The sequence below is a fragment of the Oreochromis niloticus genome, linkage group LG16 (assembly GCF_001858045.2).
Source record: "Oreochromis niloticus isolate F11D_XX linkage group LG16, O_niloticus_UMD_NMBU, whole genome shotgun sequence".
Lineage (NCBI taxonomy): Eukaryota > Metazoa > Chordata > Actinopteri > Cichliformes > Cichlidae > Oreochromis > Oreochromis niloticus.
Window position 1 is genome coordinate 850,120 of NC_031987.2, and position 19,221 is coordinate 869,340.

Here is a 19,221-nt window from a genome sequence, read left to right on the forward strand (position 1 = left end):
CTCTGAATGAATATCAAAAGTTCATATTCTTCTAATCACTTAAAGACTGGAATTATGTATTATAAATGTCTAATTCGTAAAAAAATAAAATAAAAAGTAAATTGTAAAAACAAATGCGTTGAATTGAACTGAAAAGATCAACAAACATTCTGGAGAAAATACAAGCTTTAATATACAGCATAATGTTTTTCAGACATATACACATGTGTATGACATGTTTAATGATATTACATACATCAATTTGTTTTGTATGTCATAGAAAATAACATAAAAATCTTAAGTAATATTTTACAGCTTCTTTCTAAAAAGGACTTAAATTAATTCAACAAATTTTTTTTTGCAAAATAGAATAAAAATCATTTTAAAAAGAGACATTTGCAATGTTTTAAGGTGTTAATAATCTGATCCTGTCATGTGTCTGTTCAACTTTAGTTTCTGGAAAAGACTCCATTCTTAAAGAACAAATTACAAAATAATAAACAAATAAAATTCAAATTAAAGTAGCTTTTTTTTGTTAAACACTTCACAGGAGAGTAAATAAAAATAACTAAATTAAATAACTAAATAAAAATAATAAGCAACATATGAAATACATGAAAATTCAACTTTTAAAACCACAATCCTGAACCTTTAAATTGTGTTGGTTTCTTAGAACATGGCTGAACAGCTGTTTCTATCGGTCTACTTAATCCACTGATCTGTCTACACATCTTTTTATTACTCATTCTTTTTTATGTTTTAATGTAAACAGTGTCCACACAGTGGTAAAAGAGAACTGTATAGAGATTTTTGAGTAAACTCAAATGAAAGCCTAAGGTGGTGACACAGTTTAACACATGTAAATAATTAAATAAACACATTAGTCCTTTTTGTGAACATGGATAAATAAGCATCATTAGTTTACAGCATTGTTCAGCCATGCCACTAAATGCTTTTTAACACAGTGTTTTAACCTGGGCTCAGACACTAAGTCCAAAATTTAGTTAATCCCTGACTATGAGTTGTGTTTATGACTAATTATTATACACAAGGCTTTATCTATCTGAACTCTAAGGACACAAATATGAAAAAACCTATACTTACCAGCTGATACCCCACACTACACACTAGGTGTGCCATGTGACCTGAAACTTTGGTACAAACTCATCATAATCATTCTGTTAACACTGTTTTTTAACACTGTTTGTGTTGCTTTTCAGCAGTTTAAAATGTTTTAGATTGGATTACATGGAATGAATTTGAGTTCTCTTGGGGTTTTTTGTGTGTGTTTCGTTCTTAGCAGATTTTTTTTACATAATGTAGAATTTCAGTTACCACATTTCTGGTCATATGACATCCCAAGTGTCCACTTAAAACAATCGCCACAGTTAATTCAACATTAAAACAAAATAAAAATATGTTAAATAAATAAATTAAGGTTTGCTCTGTGATGAAATATTAAATAAGCATACATTGTACAGAGCATTAACAATGAAAAGAATCCTTCAGCCTGTTGATCAGAGAGACGCAGTCATTATGTCCATTTAAAACCTGTAATCAAAGAGCACAACGTTTCTGTGAAACTATAAAGTCCCATATGATCCTCATCATGTCCAGTGACTTCAGAGTGGATCCTCCCTGTCATCCGGCCAGTGTTTGATGTGTGGCAAGCAGCACAGAAGCAGGATAGCTGAGGACTTTAAAAGAAGAGCAGAAAACAGGAACATATGTAGTTGTAAATGTAAATATCAGTGATACTTGTCTTGTCAAAAGGAATAAAATAATGAAAATGTTAACTTACACACTCATTTAGGGAGGATCTTGACACTGCACAGAGGAGGCACAGTCAGTCTGACAATGATGGTGATCTCCAGGGATGTTTTCCTGCAGCAACATTCCTGCCGACTGGCCATATGATCCAGAGTAGTTGGTTTGTAAGGAACAGAAAGGTGTATATGTTAGGTAGTGTGCACTTAGAGCTGGTCCTAAGAAACAAACACATCCTGTAATAAACTGAATACCTTTAGTAGTGCTGCTGCAAATATAAAGCCCTTCTATCATGTGTGGTTTCAAAGGTGTTTTGGAGGCTCAGTCACAGAAGCTGTGCAGTCTGTTCAGTCCTGAGTGTCTCAGCTCTGAAGGGGATGGATCACAGAGGGAAACACCTGAGTACAGACGTTAATATACACTCAAAATAACACTCCTAAGGTCAAGTGAAAACACAATTTAAATGCTTTACAAATAATTAATACATGTTTTCATGAAAATAATGTCATTAACCCTTTTTGTTGTGAGTAAATCTCACCGACTGCTTGTGGGACAAGCTAGAAGGAAGACTTATCACAGAATCTCTCCTGTGCTCCAGATGTGAAGTCTCACGCTCGGATTGTACGGCGATGAAGATGGTGATGATGAAGCCTCTCTGATCTGTGGCATTACAGTTTCTGGCTGCTATGTGCTTCACACTGTTGGATTTTACATGTGAAGCTTGGAGAAGACACAGGAGGACTGTGTCTCTCTTAACAAAAAAAAAAAAAGAAAAAAAAAAAGAAACCTAACAACCTCCCACTGCACCCCCCCATTCAACTCCCACCTACCCACTCCACTCAACTCCCCAGCCTCACACCATCCAATGTCTATACAAATGTAGGGTATCAGCTGGTAACAAAAAGCAAGTGTAACATATGTAGTACATATGTGACACTGCTGAAACATTTCTGGACAGAAATGTGCAGTTATCAGCCAGTGCATTTATCATCCCAGACCCAGACCCACCCTGATAAATGCACTGGCTGAAACATGATAAAAGCTCATAAAAATGTATGTTTCATCGAAAGATTTGTCCAAAAATATAATCATATACTTTTGAAAAAGTTTAAAGATTATAACAAAGCAAAATCAATAACATTTTTGTAAATAGTATTTCAAAATAGAGGCACAGATAAACTGGCTTAACTGTCATTATTACTGTAATTAGGTTTTTCTTTTTCTTTTTTTCTTTTTTAAAAAAAGCAACCGTTAGTCTGTGTTGTTCTCTCAGAAACAATGAAGAAGCTGTTGAACATTTATGTGTTGTGTAGGCAATCCTCTGGTCCACCCTCCCTCCCTCCCAGCCACAGTGAGACTGGGGCAGCCTGGCAGGATTTTGAAGCCTGGCTGAAGAGAGGATATGCCTACACTGTTCGTTTTAAACTGGTATATTTGATTTTTCTGACATTCATAGATTACTGATTTTTAGATTTTCTGTGATAAATAAAATTGTCATCTTTTACTGATATCATTACTTAATTCATTTAATTGTATTTTATGTAAAAAATTCAAACATTATACTGCAATGCAGGGCGTTTTTTCTTAAGTCAACTTTTAAATATCACTCTACTTTCTTAAGTCATTCAAAATATAGAAATTACTTACTGTAGTCAAAGATCTAGATCATGAATCATCACAGGACAATACACAGTATACAGGGTCATGGTAACTATGGTAGGTCTTCATGACTCCAGAATGGAGACATCGCTCTGGCTGAGAAATGAAAATTAGGTCAAGCAGTGTGTTCTTCTCTGTGGTAGGGGCAGTGATGACCTGTGCGTATCCCCTAGACTCAAACAGCTTCAGGATTGGTTTGTTTGCACTGGATAAAACATTCTCATTAAAATCACCACACACTATGATGGGATGACAGTCCATGATCTCTAATGAGTCTAATAGGCTTACCAGGTTTTTCAGGAATGGCCTCAGAGTGTAGTCTGGAGGTCTATACACAACTGCAATCAGAGCACTGACTGGTGCTTCAACCTTTAAAGCCAGAAATTCAAGGTCAGTTACATTATGGATGTACTGTTTTTCATGCACTTGAATGTTACTTTTCACATAAACAGCAACTCCACCACCACTTCTGTTTGCCATCTGGGGAAAGTTTGTGTAGGACAGGTGTCTGTTGCGTTTAAACAAATTATAATTTTCCAAGTGGAGACTCTCTGCGACAAAGGAGCCCCGCAGGTGTGTTTCTGTTAGGCACAAAACATCTGCTAGACACAATTCATGGTGACTCTTGATGTCATTAATGTGAGCTGGCAGTCCCTCTGTATTATGATGAACAATGGTGAAAACGTCTGACCTGCTCAGTGTTTGCCTCACGTGTAGAAGAGGCATCATGTCATCAAGGTTGGCTTGTCTCATGTTCTCAAGCGCTGCAGTGATTTCTGGGTTAGTGAATATTTTTTTCTCCTCCATATCAAGAAGATACAGTCCACTGAGAGACGTCACTCTACTGACAGCTACGTAGGCCATGCCGGGCTCAAAAATGCTCTTAAGAGAGACAACAGCTGATGTGGTTGTCATACCCTGTACCTTATGTATTGTACATGCAAAGGCCAGCTTCACTGGGAACTGTCTTCGTACCACTCCTTTCTGCTTTAGATTCTCCTCTGCTCTCTCAATGTACACCATGTCGTCTGCTGGTGTGCGGTTATTCTTTCCAGATGTCTCATTATCCATTTTAAGTCCAAGCTTGATGATATGTTGGTCATTTTCAGAGTAAATTACTCGAAGTAATTTTCCAAAAGCTCCATTAACCAAACCATTTTGTATGTCAATGTTTCTGGTGAGCATGACACGAGCTCCTTCTGCAACTTTCAGTGTGTCTGGTAACTCATTTTTACCTCCTTTGAATGGTCTGTCTTGTAGTGCCATTCTGCCAGTTCTAGGATCTTTTCTATAATCATCTGCATGGATGTCAATGATATGAGTATGGAGCAGAGCCAGTGTTGCAGAGTTGTGTGCATCCACTTCTTTATTAGTTGCAAAAATGTGCAACGCATCAGTCGGACAATGGGCTGGTTCAGTTATGGCCTGTGACAACAAATTTCTATCTGCTTCGCAAAGCTCATCCAACTTTCCTTTCACACGAATTCTGTTCAGCATCTCAGCAAAGACAACATCATCTTTCTGACGCATAATCTCAGTCAGAGTGATCATCTGAAAATGCTCCCGCCACAGGTCAATCTCAGACGGGTCGTGCACACAGAGAGGTTTAGACTGTCGCACTGGGGGTAGCTGATAGAAGTCTCCAACAGCAATGACTGACATGCCTCCAAAGGGTCTCCGAGTCCCTTTGATCTGTTTGAGTCTTGCATCTACATATGCAAAGAGATGTCTTGACACCATAGACACTTCGTCAATGACGATTATTTCAGCATTCAAAAGTTCTGATCTGACTTCATCCAGCTGATTGCCAAGTCCCTGAATGGGAGGTTTTAAGCTTCTCGGGAGCTTGAGAAGAGAATGCAGTGTTGTTCCAGAAATGTTAAATGCTGCAGTCCCAGTGAAAGCAGTTAACAGGACAGTGGGTTTTGATATATCAACGTCGTCTGAATGTCTGGGCACTTTGCTCAGTATCTTAGATGCTTCTGAGTAGATGCATTTGATAAGATGTGATTTTCCTGTTCCAGCACCACCATTAATATAAAAGAAAAACTGCTCTGGATTTAGAGCACAGACTCTTTTAATGCACCAGTCTCTAACTGCATAAAATATGCAGGCTTGCTTCTTATTCAGATTCTGAAACATCTGACGTAACAATGTGGGATCAATAGCAGGGGGTTCCCTGATGGCTCTGACTTCTGTTGAAGCATCAGCCTGACGGCTGTAGTCGGGCACATCTTCCTGTTCATTTTCATTGTCTCGCTCTCTTTCTTGTTCAACAAGTGGCAACCTTACGAGATCTGATTCAGGTGCCAGATTACACCATTCATCAGTCACACCTCTGTTCTGCTCATATTCCTCAACAGCGCTCTCGATCTCCTCACTGTTTTTCTCATATTTCTCTCTGTTTCTTTTGACAATGTGTTGCACGTATTCAAGACGGTCAGTACCTGGTAGCTGTACACAGCCAGCACCATAGAAAGCCTGATAGGTTGGCAAAGATGGCGTTTTCAGTTCGTGGTCTGAACGATGAGGAAGGTACAGTTTAAGCAGTCTTCCGTAATATTGCTCTGGATGTTTTTCTTGTGAGCAGCGGTGAAATCTGATGATAGCAGGCTTATCGTTTTTGCGCCTTTGCACAAATCCCATCTCATTGAGAAGGGGCAAAACATCTTTACCTTTTGTCTGTTGGCCATAGACAATCCTGCAAGTAGCAGCAAAGTCTGCCATGCACATCTCCTCATACTCTGGTGTTTCAGGTCTGGCTTTGTATTTGTCATTCAAAGATGTCATCCAAACATTGGAAGACTCAGGTGTTGTGTTGTCCAGAACTGACAGGGGACGACTCATTTTCACAGGATTATCATCAGTTGGAATGAATATTACAGCACGTGAACATTGCTTCATGTGAAGACCACATGCACGAGCAACACACTCCTGTGCACTGATCTCTCGCTTCTTTGAATATGCCTGCATGACGGCTCTCATTTCATCGCACTCATTTACACTGTCCTTATGGGAGTTCTCAATGACAGTTTTCAGGTACTCAGATAGCCCGCCCTCTTTTTTTGATATATATTTCATTAAATAATTTGCTGCGCCGAAAGCATCTAGAACAAAGCTTATGTCGATATTACTGTTCCAGGCTTCAAGCAGATGTGGATTATAGCCGTTTATCCAAGAGTCTTTTGGATCACGCTTTAGTATGATCGTACTCCTCGTGTTCATTTTATTCAGGTATCGCTCATATTCTGCATGCGTCAACTTGCATCTTGCCAAGAGCTGCTCTAAACTCATGGAAGGAGTTTCAGGTTCATTCAGCAGCTGGTTCAGTGGTCTGAGCTTGTTCTTTGCTGTTTCTACCTCCAGTTCATCATCCTCACTGGGTCTTGTGATCATTGTCTCATTGCAGGGTGGTTTAGGAAAACCAAAACGGCACCCGGAGCTTAAACTCCTAAAGCACGTCTTCGTGTGGTTCTTACTGTGTTTTTGCACTTCTGTTACTTTCTTGTACAGTTCAGGTTGTTTATGTGGATCAGGCAGCTGAGCTGTGATGTATTTGTTTATAAAATCAACAACAGTTTGATCATCATCCTCCTCAAACACAGGAGCACCTTCTACCCACAGGAGACAGTGTATGTGTGGGCTTCCTCTGTGCTGAAACTCGACTCTGTAAAAGTAGTCAATGACTTTGCCAAGTGGCTCTGCAGGAGATAAGAGTAAATCTCTAAATAATGCTTCAACTCTCTTGTCAAACATGCGCATTGTTGTTACAGGATTGCTTCTCAGGATGTCACACTTTGCTGACCAGTCGAGACCTTCAAAATTCACTTGTTCACCTTGCTGCCTTGTTATTGCCTCAATCACTTCAGGCCAGCGCATTTCAGCAGCTGAAAATGTGCAAAAGAACGTGGGAGTTCCCAACTGTCTGATCATGGCAAAAAGATCTCTTGTTGTTTTCTCCCAATAGGCTGGGGTTCCTCTCAGAGGCTGCATGAATCTCACTGCGTCTTTATTTCGCACCAGTTTCTCCACCTCATGTTTATCTTGTAACATACCTGAGGTTATTTTTCTCCCATCTCTGGTCAGAGGCTTTGCCTTTCTTAACTGTATTGTCATGCTGGAAGTAGCCAAGTGTATTTCAGTCACAAACTGTGCAAAGAACAAATAGTTTGTGTCTTTGGCAAAACGATCATCAATGCAGAAAAGCCTTGATTTGAAATACCCACTGGGGGATACTTTGATCAGCCTTCTTTCATCAAGTGTGTTTTGGCCTGTAGGAAACTGGACAGGGAAGGCCATGGCCTCCAGTTTAGGTGTTTTGAAAAAACTTATTGGATTGTTTCGCTCTGCAGGAGCAACAGAGTAGATTCCTTCACTGAAACATAATATCTCCTCAGCCACATCAGGGGGCTGCAAACAGGACTCGAGTGCAAAACCACCATTAGTCAGCCCATCTTCTTGCTCTGAATCATCTCTCATCTGTTCACGTGGTTGTTCACCATCACAGGATAACATGTCAATATCCTGTTCATTTTTATTTTGTGCTTCACTCAGTGCATTTTTCTCACAGCTGTCAATTTCCATTAAATCAGCCTCATCATAATCGTCCTCATTCATGTTTTCATCATCATCCTCCTCATCATCTTCATCAGGAAGTGTTGGATCACACAGCTCAGCATCATCTCTGATGCTCACATCCTTATACTGTGGATGAATCTGCTTCAGTTTATGCAGTGCTTGCACAAGTTTAGACCAGCTCACAGTCTGAAACAGCTGATGACCTTTGTAAGACAAGCGTCTCTTCAGTTTAACTCTCATCACCTGAGAATTAATTCTCAATCGAGGCAATGCTTCAACAGTTTCCTGTACCTCTGATGGGACACAGACCACATTTCCTCTAATTGCTCTCTGTTTGCCTTTGGGAAGAGGAATGATCTTGGCAAATGGTATGCACTTGGCTATGAGATGTCTCTCCAGTATGTTGAGATCAGACAGTTCAGGTGGAATATCAGCAAGATCCAGTTTATTGGCAACAGCAAGTGCTGGCATGGATCCATTTTTAAGATGATTGTGGCAGGTGTGACAAATCCACTCTCTCTTTCTCTCATCAGGCACATTGCACTGCTCATTTCTGCAGTTTTCATCACAAACATGAACAAACTTTCCTGTCAAACATGTTGCAACCACATGTGGGTTTTTGACATAATTTGACCTTGTGCAGGGTCGCACTTGGTTTGGAAATGAAGCCTTGAAACACACAGTACATGGGTATGATGGTCCAACTTTGATTTGTGATTTGAACACAGATATGGCCTCGTTGATCACACTGTTGTCACTCTCTTGGGTTTGTCTGTTCACCCATCTGTATTTCCTTTTTATTTTCATGGCACATCTCATGTTGTGCATAATCCTGAATGCAAGATTACTTTGATACCTGTCTCGCATTAGTTGTTTCATTAGTTGTCTGTGTCTTACTCTGAATGCATTGTCACGTGCATAACGCTGAGTCACTCGAGATCTCTGTCTCTCTCTGAATTCTGGGCTCTCTTGATACCTTTTAGTGATATAGCTTTTTTGTTTTTGTCTAAATTCAGCATTGTCACAGTAGCGTCTTTTAATATATTGTTGTTGTTTCTTTCTTACTGTAGCATTCTCAGAAAAACGTCTTTTAACATATTGTTTTTGTTTCTTTCTGAATTCATCATTTTCACAGTAACGTCTTTTCATGTACTGTTGTTTTTTCTGTCTAACTTCAGGATTGTTTTTATATGCCTCGTTTGTGCAAGATTTTTTCTTTTCTTTGTACTCTTTGTTTGAAGCATACTTTTGTCGTTCTTTGCTTTTTTGGTTTTCTTTTCTCTGATTTCTGGGTTTCTCTGATGCCATTAATCTTCTTTTCATTTTGTGCCTTTGTTGTTTATTAACTTTTTTCAGTTTTTGTAAAACTATATCAGAAAGATCACAGGCAGCAACATTTGTTATTGCAGCATTTGATTGACATGAAAAAGCATCATTCGATGGAAAAAAATTTAATTCACTGCATAGTGCTTCAGTTGGTATATTAGGAGGTTCATTCTGATCTTCATATGATGTGAACTGAGTCATGTGGACTTCTTTTTGTTTCACCAGTGGCGCACAAATGGACATTTGACAAAAGATGTTCTCAGTCAGATCAGTGGTTGTGTTTCTCCTTGGAGTAGAGGGGTTTGCTTCATCAACAGTTGTATCAGAGTGAGTAGGTGCCACAGCAGTGGCAGCTGTTGGTCTGCAGACTGTGTCTCTGATAGTATCACTTAGGTTGACTGTGCTCATACTGTAAAACTGCACAGGCTTCAGCTCATAGTTACAAGAAGGTGATATCTCCATCATTTGATAAGAATCTTGTAGCCTCTTAATCATGTCACTGAGGAGTGTAAATCTCAGCATCACAGCTGTACCACGATTACGTGACTGTAGTAATAGAGAAAGACCACTGGGTGTTCTGGAGTGTGGATCAAAGAAACCATATTTGCCTGATGTGGATCTGAACACTGCGATACACAATCCACTCATAATCAATAAGGCATACTGCACATCTGACAACAGGCAGCTCAGTCCTGCTTCTAAGCTGAGAAAGGTATCTACTGCTTCCTCTGGAGGTTCTTCAAATGTCCCATACCGGGAAGGCTGTGTCATGTCGACATGATACATAGACCTGCGAGCATAAACTTTGTCAGGCAGCTCATCGGTTGCCAAATGAATACTCTTGGGGAATCTTTTCTTTGCCTCTTTGTACATCACATCACCTTTATCCAAGACCAGATTAAGGTCAGCTGTAGTCATTTTTTCATTCTCATGAAGGAATGCAAGAAATGTGAGTGAATTACATGTGCACTGCTTGTTTCTGGAGTCTCCATATTTAGGATGTGCCTGGCTGTGAGATGCACAGACATGTGTTACAGAGGGCTGGTTTTCAAGGTTCACTCTTTCTGCATGAGATGGTCCTCCGACATCAATGTGACAGCCTCTTTTCAAAAATCAGCATAACCCACCTGTGGGGCACTTGACACCTCATGTTGTTCATTAAATTCATGCTGCAGTCCACTCTTTACAGCATCAGCATAGCATACCTGTTGTACATGTGCAGGAACATGTTGACCTGCCTGTTTGACACTGTCAGAATTGGTCTTTGCAGACACACTGTCTTCTGCAGAGCTCTGAGGAAAATCAAACTCAGCCTGTTCACATATTGGTACACTGTGAAACTCATGGAACTTCTTCCAGCGTTGTTTTGCAGCTTGTGACTTTTTCTGCTTCCTTGGCATTTTCACACACCTGCAAGTGTTTCTTAGTCTTCAGAAAATATGTTCACAAGATAAGAGTGGCACACACCAGGAGATGTTGTCTTTGTTTTTATATTTCAGTTTTTATTTGTCTGAAACAGTTGTCTTTCGTTTGACAGTTTGTTCTTCAGTCGAGAGAATATTATGCACTCTCTTTATTGGCTTGGCACAACTTAGCAGCAAGCCCAAAATGAAAAACAGGTAGAGAGAAAATCTAGAAGAGACAACAGGCAGAGCAGGAGACACACGGCTGGGAAATCACAATCAAACCGTGAATTAGAGTTTTCTTTGTTTGTTCAGTTTGTTCTCAGGTAGAGGCAATATATGCACTCTTTATTGCTTTAATGGCTTGGCATTTTTCAGCAGCAAGCCAAGAGTGAAAAACAGGTAGAGAGAAAATTTAGAAGAGAGAACAGGCAGAGCAGGAAAGACACGGCTTTGAAATCAAACCGTAGAGTTTTCTTTGTTTGTTCAGTTTGTTCATAGGTTGAGGCAAAATATGCACTCTTTATTGCTTTATTGGCATGTGCATTTTTCAGCAGCAAGCCAAAGAGTGAAAAACAGGTAGAGAGAAAATTTAGCAGAGAGAACAGACAGAGCAGGAGAGACACGGCTTTGAAATCAAACCGCAATAAGATTCTTGGTTTGGCAAAATTTCTCACAAACCACAGGGTGAAATACAGATGGAAAGAAGGCAGAGACAACAGGTGGAGTAGGACAGAGGATAGAGGGGTTGGGGGGTTGGGATGTGAGAGAGAAGACTGGAGATCTGGTCCTTGTTCTTCTTCTGCACACTGTGAACAAAACACAAGAAAAAAAAAAATTTTATTAAAATGATATCACATGGTAATTGTATGAACTAATTGTGACTACTGAAAAAGGACAAAACAAATATTCAAGCTAAACTGTTGTCGGCTGCCATGTGCAAAAAGTTGCATAATTGGGCACTTTTTAAAAGAATAAATGTTTAATTAAATTCAGCAATAATGTTTTAAATACAAATAATCATCATGAATCATTAACTAATCACATGTAGTGGGACTACAGAAATGTACGAAAAAAATATTTTAGCCCAATTGTTAAGCTGCACTTATGTGTATTTTTTATAAAATTGTGTTTAAAGGGTCTAGCACAAAGATTGAACCCATCACTTTACAGCTTATATTAGTCAGATTATTTTTTTATTTTGGTCTACTTCTCTTACAGTATGTGCACACCTACCAGGCAAAGCACAGGTGTCAGTCAAGTTCCTGAAAGTGTAAGACGAGAAATAATATGTTAATTGTGTGTACAGTGTTATCAGACTAACAGAAATACAAAGCCCACACGACATGATACACTGAACTTATAGTCAGCAGGGTAATTATAGAGTAATATAGCACACCAGCTGATACAGCAGCCATTTTATAATTCAAACTAATTAACTGAAGTATTTCCACTTATGTAAGGCTACTGTTAGACTGTTACTAGCCTTAGCATTGCTGCTAGCGGTAGCATTCCTGCTAGCGTTAGCACTTCAGTTAGTGTTAGCACTGCTGCTAGCGCTAGTACTCTTATTGTTAAAACTGAGCCACAATGGCACTAATAAAGCTCATTTGTTACTTTTGTCTCACTGACCGCCAATAAATATCACAGGAATATCACAGGAATATTCTTTTTTTCAGTTAACAACTGCTAAAGCTAGTGTTAGCACTATAGCTAGCGTTAGCATTGTTGCTAGCATTAGCATTGACGCTAGCATTAGCATTGAAGCTAGCGTTAGCACTGCTACTAACAGCAAAAGTCATAAAGCACTCTTACTGTTAAAACTGAGCCACAATGGCAATAATAAAGCCCATTTGTTACTTTTGTCTCACTGACCGCCAATAAATATGACAGGAATATCACAGGAATATTCTTTTTGTCAGTTAACAACTGCTAAAGCTAGTGTTAGCACTATAGCTAGCGTTAGCATTGTTGCTAGAATTAGCATTGAAGCTAGCGTTAGCACTGCTGCTAACAGCAAAAGTCATAAACCTATATAAATGATAGCGAAGGTTATTCTTTTTTTGCTTTCTTTATTCTTTGAACTCTGTTGAACTTTAAAAAGACTTGATATGTGAGTTTAAATGTCAAACATGTATTTTTACCATCATAAAAATAAAACAGTGCTATACTGAGTGTATTGTACTTACCACAGCAGAGAGCAAAGCGGAATGACGACAGTGGTACAGTGATGAGTTAAAGACCGATGAGGCGTTCAGGTGGTGCTTGGAAATTTGAGCATCAGTTTGAACAACAATATTGAGCATAAACATTTCTCTGTCATACAGAGACAGAGAAAAAAAATACACAAGCCTCATCAGGATACAAATTGATACTTTTTCCTGAGTATAAGCGAATGAGTGACATACAGAGAAAGAGGGCAACTGGCATTAAACGAGCAAATAAAAAGTATGTCATCTTGAACTGTTTTATGGGTTTTATTTTAAGACTACTCTGTTTTTAGTCTGTATAGTTTATCTCCCCACGAATACACTCAGAGATATTAAATGAGAATAGATTATTTAAAATGTGGGAAAATCCACTACAGACAGGTAGATGCTGTGAGCTTTAATGATCCAGTCAGAAATTATTTTATTAATTAATTATTAATTAATTTAAAGTCATCAACTGACTCCAACTGCCCAGATCTAAAAAAAAAAAACCTGTGTGCAGAAGACAAGTCCACCAATACACAATCAGCTTGAATTTAACAGGCCAATGAGAATGCTCTATTCAGTTGGCCTATACTAACTACTGACATACTGTTAATCTGTGGCAAAACCCTGTCAAATCTGACTTATTGTACCTGTTGACTTAATCTAACTCCAACTGCTTAGTTGTAACAGAAATTTTTAAGATGAATCTTGGCAGAGTGGCAGAGAGAGCTCGTTAAGCAGGCAGGTGTGAGCCTGGTTGCTATAGTGACTGCACCCAATGGCTCCATACACATGACACAGACATGCGCCTCACTTGTGCTCCTTAAAATGAACAGAAAAGTCAGCCCGAAACAAATCGTTCCCAAAAGAAAACGACAACTTGTATTGACAAAATTCTTTCACCGTGAGCGACAGCAATGTCTAGTCTACTGAATTCTCAGTTTTCATGCCTGTGGAGTTTATTATGTGGACGTGGTGACAATGTAAAGACAGCATGCTCTTCTGATTTTCAAACGAACTTTCTGAGCCATTTTAACATTAGAGTCTATGGAGGAGTTGGAGGGAGGAGGCTGTGCTTTGGTGACATTTATGAAAGAACCATAACACCTAGTACAATAGTAAACACATTGGATGAAAGAGGACAGCGATGGCTACGTTTTGAGGGTAAAATCAGACCTGTAGAGCAAACGCTGTGGACACAGCAGCAGTTTTAAAAAATATTTTAAGATTTATTTTTTCGCTCCTCTCACTCTAGCAGTTGGGCTGTCTCACTCTAGCCCCAACATTCCGTCCCATACACACCCATTATAAACTCTGAAACGGGTGAAAAAACATCATGAAACTTAAACTGGAACTGAAGAAAAAGTATAATAGATATTGAAAAGATAAATACAAGTTGAATAGTTGAATGTCTTGTCTTCGTTTTAAAGTTTGAATGGTGGATCTACGTCAATGTATGTGGAAGTAGTAGGAGTTTAAAAATGAGTAAGTTGAATGATGATTTGAAGGGTCTCCCCATTGAAATACATGGGAAATTTTTGTTGAAAAAGTTGAATAAAATTAAAATATAAATGTTAAAAATGAGAAAAATAGAAGCAGTCGTGTCCAAATGAAGAGGAATCTAAAGGTGTTTGAATGGTTTTTCTAAGTTGAACGGTTTTGAAGGAGTAGGACTACAAAAAACGTACGGAAGAATAAAATATAATAACTAGAAAGTGCATTTTCTGAAGAAACTGCAGTGTGAATGCTTGAATCTGAATATATGCACTGAAAAAAATTAATTGCTGAATTTTAAGTTAAAAATGTTGAATGAGATGAAAAATACAGAAATTTTCACCTGAAAACAAAAGTGCTGAACTGCTAAAAGCTGACAAGCACAGAGAAGAAGTTGGAAAATAGCTGAAAATGTTTTAAATGTAAATTAGAAAAACCTGAGTAATGAGAAAAGACTATTTAGAGTCAGAAAACATCTGAATGAATATTAAAAGTTCATATTCTTTGAATCACTGAATGACTAAAATATGATCCCTCCATTTGGATCCACACAGTTTTAAAGGTTTACATCTCTGAGCTTTGAAAGACACGCTGTTGGAAAGAGAACAACGATGGCTTCGTTTTGAGGGTAAAATGATGGCTGTAGAGCAAACACTGTGGACACAGCAGCTGTTGAAAGAGAAGTGTTTAAGATTAATCTTGGCACAGTGAGAGACAGAGCTCGTTAGGCAGGCAGGTGTGAGCCTGGTTGCTATAGTGACTGAGCCAGGGGCTCCATACACACGCACAGAGACATGCACCTCACTTTTGCTGCTTAAAATGAACAGAAACGTCAGCCCCAAACAAATCCTTCCCAAATGAAAAGTACAGGTCCTATTGACGAAATTCTTTCACCGTGAGCGGCAGCAATGTCTAGTCTACCTAATTCTCAGTTTTCATGCCTGTGGAGTTTATTATATGGACGTGGTGACAGTGTAAAAACACCATGCTCTTCTGATTTTCAAACGAACCTTCTGAGCCATTTTAACATTAGAGTCTATGGAGGAGTTGGAGGGAGGAGGCTGTGCTTTGGTGACATTTATGAAAGAACCATAACACCTAGGACAATAGTAAACACATTGGATGAAAGAGGACAGCGATGGCTACGTTTTGAGGGTAAAATCAGACCGGTAGAGCAAACGCTGCGGACACAGCAGCAGTTTTAAAAAATATTTTAAGATTAATTTTTTCGCTCCTCTCACTCTGGCAGTTGAAGCTCTCACTCTAACCTCCAACATTCCGTCCCATACACACCCATTATAAACTCTGAAATGGCTGAAAAAACATCATGAAACTTAAACTGGAACTGAAGAAAAAGTATAACAGATATTGAAAAGATAAATACAAGTTGAATAGTTGAATGTCTTGTCTTCGTTTTAAAGTTTGAATGGTGGATCTATGTCAACGTATGTGGAAGTAGTAGGAGTTTAAAAATGAGTAAGTTGAATGAGGATTTGAAGGGTCTCCCCATTGAAATACATGGGAAATTTTTGTTGAAAAAAGTTGAATAAAATTAAAAATATAAATGTTAAAAATGAGAAAAATAGAAGCAGTCATGTCCAAAAGAAGAGGAATCTAACGGTGTTTGAATGGTTTTTCTAAGTTGAACGGTTTTGAAGTAGTAGGACTACAAAAAACGTACGGAATAGATAATAATAATAATAATAACTAGAAAGTGCATTTTCTGAAGAAACTGCAGTGTGAATGCTTGAATCTGAATATATGTGCTGAAATGAATTAATTGCTGAATTTTAAGTTAAAAATGTTGAATGAGATGAAAAATACAGAAATTTGCACCTGAAAACAAAAAAGCTGAACTGCTAAAAGCTGACATCCACAGAGAAGAAGTTAGAAAACAGCTGAAAATGTTTTAAATGTAAATTAGAAAAACCTAAAAAATGAGAAAAGACTATTTAGAGTCAGAAAACATCTGAATGAATATTAAAAGTTCATATTCTTTGAATCACTGAATGACTGAAATGTGATCCCTCCACTTGGATCCACACAGTTTAAAAAGTTTATATTTCTGAGCTTTGAAAGACACGCTGTTGGAAAGAGAAGAACGATGGCGACGTTTTGAGGGTAAAATGATGGCTGTAGGGCAAACACTGTGGACACAGCAGCAGTTGAAAGAGAAGTGTTTAAAATGAATCTTGGCAGAGTGAGGGACAGAGCTCGTTAGGCAGGCAGGTGTGAGCCTGGTTGCTATAGTGACTGCACCCAATGGCCCATACACACGCAGACATGCACCTCACTTTTGCTGCTTAAAATGAACAGAAAAGTCAGGCCGAAACAAATCGCTCCCAAATGAAAAGTACAGGTCCTATAGACGAAATTCCTTCACCGTGAGCGGCAGCAATGTCCAGTCTACCTAATTCTCAGTTTTCATGCCTGTGGAGTTTATTATATGGACGTGGTGACAGTGTAAAGACAGCCTGCTCTTCTGATTTTCAAACGAACTTTCTGAGCCATTTTAACATTGGAGTCTATGGAGGAGCTGGAGGGAGGAGGCTGTGCTTTGGTGACATTTATGAAAGAACCATAACACCTAGCACAATAGTAAACACATTGGATGAAAGAGGACAGCGATGGCTACGTTTTGAGGGTAAAATCATACCTGTAGACGAAACGCTGTGGACACAGCAGCAGTTTTAAAAAAGATTTTAAGATTAATTTTTTCGCTCCTCTCACTCTAGCAGTTGAGCTGTCTCACTCTAGCCCCAACATTCCGTCCCATACACACCCATTATAAACGCTGAAACGGCTGAAAAAACATCATGAAACTTAAACTGGAACTGAAGAAAAAGTATAACAGATATTGAAAAGATAAATACAAGTTGAATAGTTGAATGTCTTGTCTTCGTTTTAAAGTTTGAATGGTGGCTCTATGTCAACGTATGTTGAAGTAGATACAGTTTGAAAATGAGTAAGTTGAATGAGGATTTGAAGGGTCTCCCCATTGAAATACATGGGAATTTTTTGTTGAAAAAAGTTGAATAAAATTAAAAATATAAATGTTAGAAATGAGAAAAATAGAAGCAGTCATGTCCAAAAGAAGAGGAATCTAATGGTGTTTGAATGGTTTTTCTAAGTTGAACGGTTTTGAAGGAGATACAGTACAAAAAACGTACGGAAGAATAAAATATAACTAGAAAGTGCATTTTCTGAAGAAACTGCAGTGTGAATGCTTGAATCTGAATATATGCGCTGAAATGAATTAATTGCTGAATTTTAAGTTAAAAATGTTGAATGAGATGAAAAATACAGAAATTTGCACCTGAAAACAAAAAAGCTGAACTGCTAAAAGCTGACATCCACAGAGAAGAAGTTAGAAAACAGCTGAAAATGTTTTAAATGTAAATTAGAAAAACCTAAAAAATGAGAAAAGACTATTTAGAGTCAGAAAACATCTGAATGAATATTAAAAGTTCATATTCTTTGAATCACTGAATGACTGAAATGTGATCCCTCCACTTGGATCCACACAGTTTAAAAAGTTTATATTTCTGAGCTTTGAAAGACATGCTGTTGGAAAGAGAACATCGATGGCGACGTTTTGAAGGTAAAATGATGGCTGTAGGGCAAACACTGTGGACACAGCAGCAGTTGAAAGAGAAGTGTTTAAGATGAATCTTGGCAGAGTGAGGGACAGAGCTCGATAGGCAGGCAGGTGTGAGCCTGGTTGCTATAGTGACTGCACCCAATGGCCCCATACACACGCAGACATGCACCTCACTTTTGCTGCTTAAAATGAACAGAAAAGTCAGGCCGAAACAAATCGCTCCCAAATGAAAAGTACATGTCCTATTGACAAAATTCTTTCACCGTGAGCGGCAGCAATGTCTAGTCTACCTAATTCTCAGTTTTCATGCCTGTGGAGTTTATTATATGGACGTGGTGACAGTGTAAAGACAGCCTGCTCTTCTGATTTTCAAAGGAACTTTCTGAGCCATTTTAACATTGGAGTCTATGGAGGAGTTGGAGGGAGGAGGCTGTGCTTTGGTGACATTTATGAAAGAACCATAACACCTAGCACAATAGTAAACACATTGGATGAAAGAGGACAGCGATGGCTACGTTTTGAGGGTAAAATCATACCTGTAGAGCAAACGCTGCGGACACAGCAGCAGTTTTAAAAAAGATTTTAAGATTAATTTTTTCGCTCCTCTCACTCTAGCAGTTGAGCTGTCTCACTCTAGCCCCAACATTCCGTCCCATACACACCCATTATAAACGCTGAAATGGCTGAAAAAACATCATGAAACTTAAACTGGAACTGAAGAAAAAGTATAACAGATATTGAAAACATAAATACAAGTTGAATAGTTGAATGTCTTGTCTTCGTTTTAAAATTTGAATGGTGGCTCTATGTCAACGTATGTTGAAGTAGATACAGTTTGAAAATGAGTAAGTTGAATGAGGATTTGAAGGGTCTCCCCATTGAAATACATGGGAAATTTTTGTTGAAAAAAGTTGAATACAATTAAAAATATAAATGTTAAAAATGAGAAAAGTAGAAGCAGTCATGTCCAAAAGAAGAGGAATCTAATGGTGTTTGAATGGTTTTTCTAAGTTGAACGGTTTTGAAGGAGATACAGTACAAAAAACGTACGGAATATATAATAAAATATAACTAGAAAGTGCATTTTCTGAAGAAACTGCAGTGTGAATGCTTGAATCTGAATATATGCACTGAAAAGAATTAATTGCTGAATTTTAAGTTAAAAATGTTGAATGAGATGAAAAATACAGAAATTTTCACCTGAAAACAAAAGTGCTGA

General features: G+C 38.4%; 1 protein-coding gene and 1 long non-coding RNA gene across 4 annotated transcripts; both read right to left on the reverse strand.

Moving 5' to 3' along the window:
* Positions 1-1,033: 1,033 nt before the first annotated feature.
* Positions 1,034-6,635, reverse strand: LOC109197352 (ATP-dependent DNA helicase PIF1-like). Of its 3 annotated transcripts, XR_003216960.1 has the most exons (5): positions 3,694-6,635; positions 3,394-3,501; positions 2,001-2,114; positions 1,781-1,884; positions 1,034-1,676 (listed from the first exon to the last, which is right to left on the reverse strand). XR_003216960.1 is itself a non-coding variant. In XM_019352325.2 (2 exons), exons 1-2 carry the CDS (start codon positions 6,628-6,630, stop codon positions 3,750-3,752), a joined length of 2,559 nt encoding a protein of 852 aa, XP_019207870.2. In that variant the 5' UTR covers positions 6,631-6,634; the 3' UTR covers positions 3,621-3,749. The 3 variants fall into 3 exon arrangements, 1 of the variants encoding a protein (XP_019207870.2); XR_003216961.1 differs by lacking the exons at positions 3,394-3,501; positions 3,694-6,635 and adding an exon at positions 2,285-2,917; XM_019352325.2 differs by lacking the exons at positions 1,034-1,676; positions 1,781-1,884; positions 2,001-2,114; positions 3,394-3,501 and having other exon boundaries at positions 3,621-3,774; positions 4,097-6,634.
* A 4,155-nt stretch (positions 6,636-10,790) lies between these two features.
* Positions 10,791-12,954, reverse strand: LOC109197528 (uncharacterized). Its single transcript, XR_002058580.2, has 3 exons — positions 12,902-12,954; positions 11,949-11,977; positions 10,791-11,521 (listed from the first exon to the last, which is right to left on the reverse strand). It is a non-coding gene; the product is annotated as an uncharacterized LOC109197528 (long non-coding RNA).
* Between the last annotated feature and the right edge of the window lie 6,267 nt (positions 12,955-19,221).